The 11,648-nt window shown below is 37.6% G+C and overlaps 1 protein-coding gene across 4 annotated transcripts; it reads left to right on the plus strand.

The window, feature by feature from the left end:
- Positions 1 to 315: 315 nt before the first annotated feature.
- SIX2 (SIX homeobox 2) lies at positions 316 to 9,782 on the plus strand. 4 transcript variants are annotated; one of them, XM_077485653.1, is made up of 2 exons: positions 316 to 1,130; positions 8,622 to 9,782. In XM_077485653.1, exons 1-2 carry the CDS (start codon positions 565 to 567, stop codon positions 8,923 to 8,925), a joined length of 870 nt encoding a protein of 289 aa, XP_077341779.1. In that variant the 5' UTR covers positions 316 to 564; the 3' UTR covers positions 8,926 to 9,782. The 4 variants fall into 4 exon arrangements, with proteins under 4 accessions (XP_077341779.1, XP_077341781.1, XP_077341782.1 ...); XM_077485655.1 differs by having other exon boundaries at positions 8,652 to 9,782; XM_077485656.1 differs by having other exon boundaries at positions 316 to 1,124; positions 8,652 to 9,782.
- Positions 9,783 to 11,648: the final 1,866 nt, after the last annotated feature.

Consider the following 11,648-nt stretch of genomic DNA (forward strand, 5'->3'; position numbering starts at 1 on the left):
CCTCCCTGCATCAATCAGAGCAAAAAAAAAAGGCAAACTCCTGATCCCTATATTTCTGTATCTCTGTATTCCTGTATTTCCAGCTGCAAGTCTGCCTCTCAGTGGAGGAGAGCAATCTGTCAATGCAGCCAGGGAGCCTCCTCCATGCGGATCGAGTTTCCTATGATTGACAAGGTAACCATGGCGAATAATTTGCCTAAAACTGTTGTCTTATCCTCGCAGCCCCCGGGTCAGATAACCGACCAATCACAGCGCGCACAATCATTTTTCATGCCAGTTTAGAATAATATTATTAAAAAAAAAAAAAAAAAAAAAAGAAGGAGAAGAAGAAGAAGAGGAAGGAGAGGAGGAGGAGGAGGAGGGCAGCCAGGCAGGCAGACTTGTGTGGACTATGTGCAGGGGATAGGAGGGGAGGAAGGATCGCAGCCTGGCTCAGAAGAAGAAAAGTTTTTGAAGGAAAGTTTCTTTTGGAGCTCCATGGCTGGTGGATGGGACTGAGCGGATGGTGGTGGAGATCGGCGGCTTCCCCTGGATGGTGGTGGAGATCGGCGGCTGCACAGGACCATGTCGATGCTGCCCACCTTTGGCTTCACCCAGGAGCAAGTGGCCTGCGTGTGCGAGGTGCTCCAGCAAGGGGGGAACATTGAGCGCCTGGGGCGCTTCCTCTGGTCCCTGCCCGCCTGTGAGCACCTCCATAAGAACGAGAGTGTCCTGAAGGCCAAGGCGGTGGTGGCCTTCCACCGGGGCAACTTCCGAGAGCTCTACAAGATCCTGGAGGGCCACCAGTTCTCCCCGCACAACCACCCCAAGCTCCAGCAACTGTGGCTCAAGGCTCACTACATCGAGGCGGAGAAGCTGCGGGGGCGCCCCCTGGGGGCGGTGGGCAAGTACAGGGTGCGCAGAAAGTTCCCCCTGCCCCGCTCCATCTGGGACGGAGAGGAGACCAGCTATTGCTTCAAGGAGAAGAGCAGGAGTGTGCTAAGGGAATGGTATGCCCACAATCCCTACCCTTCCCCCAGGGAAAAGAGGGAGCTGGCCGAGGCCACTGGACTCACCACCACCCAGGTCAGCAACTGGTTCAAAAACAGGAGGCAGAGGGACCGGGCGGCCGAGGCCAAGGAAAGGTACGAGTAAGTACTTCTGGCATTCTACTGGTAGCAGCTGGCACATTGTTGGCACAGCCATCTTTGGTATCCCCATCATTGGCACCCCCAGCATTAGCACCCCCATCATCGGCTTAACGATCATTGGCACACCCAATCATTGGCACAACCATTATTAACACCCCCATCATTGGCACACTCATCGTTGTCATGCCCATCTTTGGCACCCCCAATATTGGCACAACCATCATTGGCATCCCCATCATTGGCACAACCATCATTAACATCCCCATCATTGGCACAATCATCGTTGTCATGTTCATCTTTGGCACAACCATTATTGGCATCCCTATCATTGGCTTAACGATTATTGGCACCCCCATAATTGACACAAGCATCATTGACACCCCCATGGTTGCCACAACCATTATTGGCACAACAGTCATTAGCATCCCCATCATTGGCACAACCATCATTGACAGTCCCATGGTTGACTTATCCATTACTGGCACAACAATCACTAGCACTCTAACCATTAGTACAACCATCACTGACACCCCCATGGTTGCCACAACCATTGTTGGCGCAACATTCAATCGCACAACCATCATTGGCACACCCATGTTTGCCACAACTATTAATGGCACAACAATCAATAGCACCCTAACCATTAGCACAACCATCACTGACCCCTGATGGTTGTCTCAAACATTATTGGCACAACAATCATTGACACCCCTATGGTTGCCTCAACCATTATTGGCACAACAATAAATATCACCCTCATCATTAGCACAACCATCATTGACAACCCCATGGTTGCCACAACCATTATTGGCACAACAATCATTAGCACAACCATCATTGACACCCCCCTGGTTGCCACGACAATCATTGGCACCCCCCCCCCCATAATTGACATCCCCATGGTTGTCACAACCATTATTGGTAAAACAATAATTAGCACCCCCCATATTGCCACAACCATCGTTGGCATGATCATTATTGGCATCCCCATCCTCCCCACAACTATCTTTGGCACCCATCATTTTTACAGTCATCATTGGCACCCCCCATCGTTGTCACAACCATCATTGCCCCCCTCATCCTTGCCACCACCATCATTAGCACTCAATGGGGTTGATTTACTAAAACCAAAGAGTGCAAAATCTTTTGCAGCTCTTCATAGTAACCAATCAGCTTCCAGGTTTTATTGCCAAAGTATAACTAAACAAGCTGAAGTCAGAAGCTGCACCAGATTTGCACTGTTCAGTTCTAGTAAATCGACCACCATGTCTATCCTTTCCCAAAACAAAACTGCAGCTATGTAGAGCTGGCAGGGTTAGTCTTCCATTGAGGAAGCTCCTATATCAAAACACAAAGCTCATGGAATACTGAAGTAACCAGGGTACAACCTATTAATTATAACCATTAGAACCACATGTCCCAGCTGGTAGGGCAATGTGTATATAACAGAACTATAGATATGTTTTCTTGGAGAACTTTAGCTGCTTTAGAATGACATGTACCCGTTGGTAGGACTAGCCTGGCATTTTATGAATTACGGGTACACATTCAAATACATTCAAATACACATTCAAATACTACTGGTATTAAATACTGGCACCACAGGGCACAGATGTCCAGCTGGTGTAGTGTAGGTGGTACGGCTAGACTGCCATGATGGGACTTACAGTTCTACACCAACTCAAGAGTCATAGCGGTGGGGGCAAAAAGCTACTGGATACTGACAGCACATGGAACAACTTCTTCAATCGCCCTTTTCTAGAGATCTCCACTGCTGGTGTAGAAGTTCGTGGGGCTAGCTTGCCATGATGGGACTTACACTTCTATACCCACTCAAAGGCCACGAAATATTGAACCCTGACACCACAGGGCACAACTTATTAAAGTTACCATGGGTGGCTGTTCCTGGTAGGGCTATCCTTGCATGGTGGTAGTTACACTTCTACACCAACTCAAGAGTTACTAGTTGGCAAGGCAAGGCAAAACGCCCATTAACATTAACGGCACGGCACCCCAGGACACAAACCACATCTCCTACCTGGTATGGTACTGCAACTATATATATATATATATATATATATATATATATATATATATATATATATATATATATATATATATATAATATATATATATGTGTGTGTGTGTGTGTGTGTGTGTGTGTGTGTGTGTGTGTGTGTGTGTTTTCCTGGCGATCTCCAGAAAGTATAGAACCGCATATCCGAGCTGGTAGGGCTATTGCATGCTATGAATTACATTTCTACACTCATCTCAAAAGAGCCTCGTTGACAGGGCACAGCGGGCATGGAATACTGGCACACTATTTAATATAACCATAGATATCATTTCCTGCAAATGTCCCGCTGATGTAGAACTACATATCTCAGCTGCCAAGAAGAGTCCTCCTAGACCTGACCATGGGACCTGGAGGATATTACTCAGAAATAGTCATAGGAGGTTGTAAACAGAACGATCTTGGAGCTATTTTAGAAACAGGATTGGTAAAAAAAAAAGATACTTTGTATAACTAAGCATATAATATTTCTTAAAAAAGATACAGCTAAAGAAAGTTGTGGGCCGAACTAATAAAAATGATACTTTGTACAACTAGCCATGTAGTATTTTTTTTTATAAAACACAGACCATATTTAAAAATACATTTAGGGGGTATAAATATGATAAAAAATATACTTTGCACGACTTAACATACACATTTTTTTTTTTTATAAAACACAGACCATATAAAAGAATACATTTAGGGGGTATAAAAGTTATAACAAATTATACTTTGTACAGCTAGCCGTGTAATTTAACACAGACCGTATAAAAGAACACCCTATAGAATCTATTATGTACAAAGCTGTAAAATGTTGAATATATTATCTAACATTTTCTGTTAGATATATAATATTTTCTGTATATAAAAAGGAAGACTGTATATAATGTACAGAGAATATTATACAAAACTGGCTAAATAATTTAATTGTACAGAACTTCCCAATTAATTAGCGAGGATTTTAGAGATCTGGTCTCACTGTTCTGATAATATTATAGAGAACACCAGAGACTGCAAAAATATTTAGCATTATATATAAGGATATATTGAGGAATATTGAGGATACTATGCTGAATTAGCTAAAAAGAATCCTTAGGATATTATATACAGAATTGTCAGAATTCTATGGAAATGTCTATACGATGTAGAAGACATTACTCGGAGAATACGTATTTTTTGAAAAAGGGTCATAGAATGTTAATTCAGATTTTTTATTTTTTTTGGTCAGCTACATATTTTATTAAATTAGCCACTTAATGTTCAGAATATAAAACAACAATTATAGAATACTGAAGTTAAAGATGTTATTCAGAAAATACTTTACAATTTAAAAATTGCCATAAATATTGAAAATTATTTAAAACTGGACATATATTGAATATATTAATTAAAATTAGCCACGGAAGGTTTAGAATATGATATAGAATTGCTTAATGGATCTCACTTCTAAAATAATGAATACATTATAGAGGTGAATCCTCCTGTGGGATTGATTCGCAACCAGTGAATGTTTTTTAATAGTCACTATTTTAATTATTGAGGAAGAAGCTGTCTGTGGCTAACATCCATTGAGGGGATCAGGGAACATAAAATAACGAAATTTGTAATACTGAGGTTCCAATGAATTAACCAGGGAGGCTCAGATCCTATGTAATTGTTGTTATCGGATTCTGAGGATTCTTTATGGCAGCACATAAAATAATAAAGACATACGTGGTCTTAAAATATTAAAGATAAAGATTGACAGGAGTCCCTTTACAGCTAGGAGCGTTACATAGAACTACATTTATAATACTGATGATAATACCGAATTGGCTATTGAATCTGGATTATAAATTGCCATAAGACACATCTAAGTGATGATTAGAAGTATTGTACACTGTGTATCAGAACAGCCCCAGGCATACCCCAAGTGCTTGGAGAACTGCTCCACAAAGATCAGTAGGATAGGTTGTTTTATGGGATAGATTGTTTTATGGGATAGGTTGTTGTATGAGATAGGTTGTTGTTGTATGAGATAGGTTGTTTTATGGGATAGGTTGTTTTATGGGATAGGTTGTTGTATGGGGTAGGTTGTTGTGGGGGATAGGTTGTGGTATGGGATAGGTTGTTGTATGGGATAGGTTGTTGTATGGGATAGGTTGTGGTATGGGAATAGGTTGTTTTATGGGATAGGTTGTTCTATGGGATAGGTTGTTTTATGGGATAGGGTGTTCTATGGGATAGGTTGTTTTAAGGGATAGATTGTTCTATAGGAAAAAATTTGTATATCGGATAGGTTAAGTTTTATGGGATATGTTGTTTTATGGGATAGGTTGTGATATGGGATAGGTTGTTTTATGGGATAGGTTGTTTTATGGGATAGGTTGTGATATGGGATAGGTTGTTTTATGGGATAGGTTGTGATATGGGATAGGTTGTTTTATGGGATAGGTTGTGGTATGGGATAGGTTGGTGCTATGTGCTGCCTGACAGCCAGTGTGAGCAGCTGTGTGCTGTGTGCCTGTCACAGAGGATACCCAACCCACGCCTGCCCTCACTAACCTACCTCATTAAGCTCCAGCTTTCACTGGATGGCAATATAACTCCCTCATCATGTAATGATGATGGACATGAACTACTCAGTGTCAGGTCAGATAGCAAGCATATAATTAAATGATTATTACAATCAACCTACAGGCTGGGTTATAGGCTGGGGGCTGGGTGCCTATTAATAACACAGATACATATACATACCTTAAAAAAATGTCAATGCCTCTGCAGGCAGACACTCATATATTATATTATTGCATCCAAGGCACGGATATCACTACAGCTTTGCAATATGACTCCTATTACTTTAGGCCATCATTTGGTGCCTATTAATTCTATAAACGATCACATCGTTCCTTGTAAAGAGTTATGACAGATCTCTGCCATTGCAATGAAATGATTTAAGTGGCTTATAATTGTAAAAGTTAATGGGGGGGGGGGGGGGGGGGGGATAATAATTAAGAAAGGCTCGAGGAGTGAAGGTTGGCATTAAAATTCTGTGTCCAATATTCCATATTAGTTGTATTCACTTTTCATGACATTAGTTTTTAATATTAAATTGTAAAAAAAAAAAAAAAATACTCTATCTGTAGTTTTTAACATTATTTTAAAGCGGAAGTGGCTTAGATTAAAACTGAGAGATATGAATACCAAAATCAAAGATACTTCAAAGATAATATTAAAGTGGAAACACTCCTCTTTGTATTAGTTAGGATATTACATATATACATAATTGGGTATACCTGCAGGTAATGTTTATTATCTTCATATATATATATATATATATATATATATATATATAAAGTATATGTGAAAAATGCAGTGTAATTTATTTTTTAACAAGGCTGTAGAATATTATTTATAGATAGATAGATATTACATGTATCATTATACATGCATACTTCCATTTTATTATGTACATACTATATTATATTATATTCTATGATATTATATTATGTTATATTATATTATATTGGTATATGCATATGTCATATGTCAGGGGGATAGCAGTGTCTGGAGACACACAAGTATTTGCAAACATACATGAATACACAATACTGCTGGGTACTCACCTGCAGATAGAAGTTTGCTGACAATGATTTTATTATGTGTTACATTGTAGTAATGTACACAGCTGCCAGCGGGGCAATTCAATGGAATAGCATTCAGGTTTCCCATCAGAAGTCCATTGCATAATAATGGGCTACATCTAAAAAGCTGTACAGCAAAATGTATTCTTCCTATTTATTGTCAACATTCAGTAACCAAGTAAATAAAACAAAGCAAATAACGATAATAATAATAATTATTATTATTATTATTTATATTATTATTATTATTATTATTATTATTAATAATAATAATAATAATAATAATAATAATAATAATAATAATAATAATGATTATAATTATTATTTAGTAGTAGGAGTATACCAAATATGTTCTTATTATTGTTATTATTATTATTATTGCATTTTAAACTACCTTTATTCACATGTACAAAACTATAAATAAAATAAGATTACAAATACTTACTTGCAAGATTACTTGTATGTACATGTATATTGATTTCTGCACGACAAACGTATATTTACTGAACATTTAATTTGTCTCATCTGAATGACTTACAAATTCAGGCTTATTAGTAAATTAGTGCAGGCAGCAACGAACTGCAAAATGAATCAGCTATTACAATTTAGATTTCAGTTCATGATATTTGTGAATTTGTAAAAAATGTTCGTGGTTTAGTTTCAACAAAAATAAATAAATAAATAAATAAATAAATTTTATATATATATATATATATATATATATATATATATATATATATATATATATATATATATATATATATATATATATATATATATAAATATATATAAAAAAATTAATCTAATGTGTTTATATATATATGTACTATAATTTTATATATATATATATATATATATATATATATATATATATATATATATTATATATATATTATTTTTTTATTTTTTTTGTTGCTGACTAGGATGTCTGTAAAAGGTCTTCTAATTCTTTTAGCCACTTATAGGATAAAAGGCACACAGAAAACCAAACCACGGATTATTTTTAAAAATATATTACATTATATATTAATGTAATGTGTTTAAATATATATATGTACTATAATTATATATATATATATATATATATATATATATATATATATATATATATATATATATATATATAAATATATATATAGAGTTATTTATTTAAAAAAAAAAAATATATATATAGGGAGAGAGAGAGAGAGAGAGAGTTATTTATTTAAAATATATATACATTATTATATTACATATATTACATATAATAATGTAATGTATATGTGTATGTATAATAAACTTGTTTCTTTAGATATTCTGGGACTTGTAGTTCTACCACATCTGTAAAGTCTGATATGGGTTCTACAGCTATTTGCTGATAAAACATCTTATTTGGCACGAGTCACTGACATTTGCCACCAATAACAGCAACCAATCAGAAATCATTATTCATCGGTTTAGAGAAGACCGAATATTTAACTTTAATTGCTGATTGGCTGCCGTTTTCTGCCCCTTGTACTTTGCATTTTGTCATTTTTCCGACAATTTGTTGAAGTTGGCACAAATAGCTAAGGCTGATCATACACTATACAATCTGATTGTACAATCTCCTTTAGTTCTACCGTCACCTATGTAACCGAAGCCTCAGCCTGACTGATATTGATACTGTTTAGGTTTATCCTCATATTACACAGTTTTGTTGAATTTTACATAAGATTGGTACAATCAGACTGTATAGTGTATGGAATCGCCAGATGCCTTTATACACATGCAGGTTTGATCGCCAGCTGTAGCCTAGCCATTGATACATGTGTATATCTGTTGTTTTTGAAGGGAGAATAACGAAAACTCCAATTCCAACAGTCACAACCCGTTATCGTCTTCTATGAACGGTGGCAAAACGGTCCTGGGAAGTTCCGACGACGACAAAACGCCCTCCGGCACCCCCGACCACAACTCCTCGAGTCCAGCCTTACTGCTCAGCTCCAACCCAGGACTCCAGGCTCTCCATGGAATGGGCCACCCGCAGGGCCCCAGCGCCATCCCTGTGCCAGGAGCGGACCCTATGCACCACCACACTTTGCAAGACTCAATCCTCAACCCAATGTCGTCCAACCTGGTGGACCTGGGTTCATAAGACAGTACACAGTCCCACCAAGACTAGGTGGAGAGGTGGCTCCACCACCTACCATGGGTACTCCAACCTTCCATGGACTGAAGGTATAGCGTCTTTAATGGTGACCTTCTAAGCTGGTGGACCTGGGCTCCTAAGACAGTATACAGTCCCACCAAGGACTAGGTGGAGAGGTGGCTCCACCAAACCTACAACTGAAGGTAATGTGTCTTCAATGGTGACCTTCTCACCTTCCCAACTGTTGGACCTGGGCTCCAATACACAGTCCCACCAGAGACTAGGTGGAGAGGTGGTTCCACCAAACCTACCATGGGTCCTCCATTCTTCCATGAACTTGAAGGTAGTGTGCCTCCAATGGTGACCTTCTACACCTGTCCTATGTCTAAACTCTTACCTTTAAATTATAATTCCAGCCTTTTCAACCCAAGAACCGCTGGCTGCCTCACTAGAGCTCATCAGTGATTGCCCACCTTGGCACCAAGCGGACCTCCCTTCTCTGCTGCTGCTGCTGCGAGCCTCCAGGATCTATCATTGGAACTAGGACTGCGCCTCTGTTCTCGCTGCCTCTGTGGACCCTTTCTCCATATAGCTCTGTGTCGCAGTGTCCAGGACAAGGTCATAACCCAGGGTATTTAATCAAATCTTGTCGCAGGACCTGCTCGTCTCTATTCCCCAAAATCAAAGCACTTTCCATTATCCTCTAAATGACATTATCAGCCCCCCCACCCCCCCATTTTAAAAGTTTTGGATCAGGTCAGTTGACTTTTTTTTTTTTTGTTCTATGTTTATATTATGTGAATAAAACATTCAGAAATATCCCTGCTTTTATTTTATAATAAAAATAGGAATATTAAAAAGCACCTAGCATGGAGAGTTTAATTTGATTGGATTGTGCAGCACTGATTATTGTAACGTTATCACAAATATACAAATGTATCATGATGGGAGAAAACTTCACACCAGAAAATATATTCTTCTACTCATAGATAGTATTCAAAATGACACAAAGCAGGTGATAGATCGAAGAGAGCAAGAAAGAAAGTAAGAGAGACAGAGAGAGAGAGAGAAAGTAGATGCACACATACACAGAAGAAAATAAGAAAGATATATAATGTAATAAATATTAATTTATTATGTAAACTGACACAATAGAGGTAGCAGCATAGAGCCAAACTAAGGCAGCATAAGACAAAATGAAATAAAAAGGAAGAAATAAAGAAGTAGATGCAAACATGCAACATACATAGAAGAAAATAAGAAAGATATATGTAAACAGATTTACAATATATAATTATATATTATATCATGTGTTATGCAAACTAATACAATAAAGGTAGTAATAAGATCCAAAGTAAGCCAAGTGGAAACCTCCAGCAGGGAAAGTAAGATAGAAGCAGAGAAAGAAAGAAAAAAAGAAAGAAAGAAAGAAAGAAAGAAAGACAAAGGAAGTTAGAGAAAAAGATAGGTAGAAAGGTAAATTGGATGCATAGCTCGATAGATAGATAGATCGATAGATAGATAGATAGATAGATAGATAGATAGATAGATAGATAGATAGATAGATAGAGACAGACCATGTCATATTCACAGATGTATAAATATATAATAATGTAATGTATTAAAGCAAACTGGCGCAATGGAGGTAGTAGCCATAAAATCAAAGTTAAGCTGGCCATACAACTTTACAATTTTTCAATATTATATCCTTTAGATTTATCTTCATCTATGTAGAGCCTGCCTGTTTGCATACAAATTGAAAGTGTTTAAAGTTTGATCTCAAATGATATGGCTTGTGTAAATCTAAAGAAAAATTGTACAATGTATGGCCAGAGAAAATGGAAACCTCCAGCAGCATATAGATAGATAGATAGATAGATAGATAGATAGATAGATAGATAGATAGATAGATAGATAGATAGATAAAATGGAAACCACCAGCAGCATATAGATAGATAGATAGATAGATAGATAGATAGATAGATAGATAGATAGATAGATAGATAGATAGATAGATAGATAGATAGATAGAGAACCTCGTATCAGAGTCCTTAAGGAGGGAACTTTTCACTGTTGCATACATATCGATTAGTTGCTCATACACACATGCAGAATTTCATTGTATCGCCTTTCTCATTCCATTCAGAATTTGCACAATGGGGTTGATTGAGTAAAATCAGAGAGTGCAAAATCCGGTGTAGCTGTGCATGGTAGCCAATCAGCTTCTAACTTCAGCTTGTTCACTTAGCTTTGACAATAAAACCTGGAAGCTGATTGGTTTCTATGCACAGCTGCACCCGATTTTGCACTCTCCATTTTTATCAAATCAACCTCATTGTGTAGAGTGCAGATAAAGTTTCAGAACATGGTGTGACTGTGACATAGACATAGTTATGTGATCTGTGAGGTGTAGACAGACCCCCCCAAAATACACCCATTTCCCCCGATTTCTCTATGCAATGACATGTAGTGTGTGCTGTAAGTAAAGTGATCTGACATAAGAATGGATTGTGTCCATGACCCATTTCTGGGGTCATGCTATGACATGGAGACAGGGGCTGATTTGCTAAATATGTTGAGAGTCTTCAGACAATAAATTGTGCGAAAATTCACTTCAATGTGAAAAGCAAATTCCTGTTTATTCATCTCTACATAATCGGATAAATGTAAGTGGAATTTCTTTTTCACGTTGTTGGATAATTGAAGTGAATGCTCATACTATTCATTGT

This window comes from Lithobates pipiens, unplaced genomic scaffold (assembly GCF_037356315.1).
Source record: "Lithobates pipiens isolate NorthernLeopardFrog02 unplaced genomic scaffold, aLitPip1_a1.2 Scaffold_18, whole genome shotgun sequence".
Taxonomy (NCBI): Eukaryota; Metazoa; Chordata; class Amphibia; order Anura; family Ranidae; genus Lithobates; species Lithobates pipiens.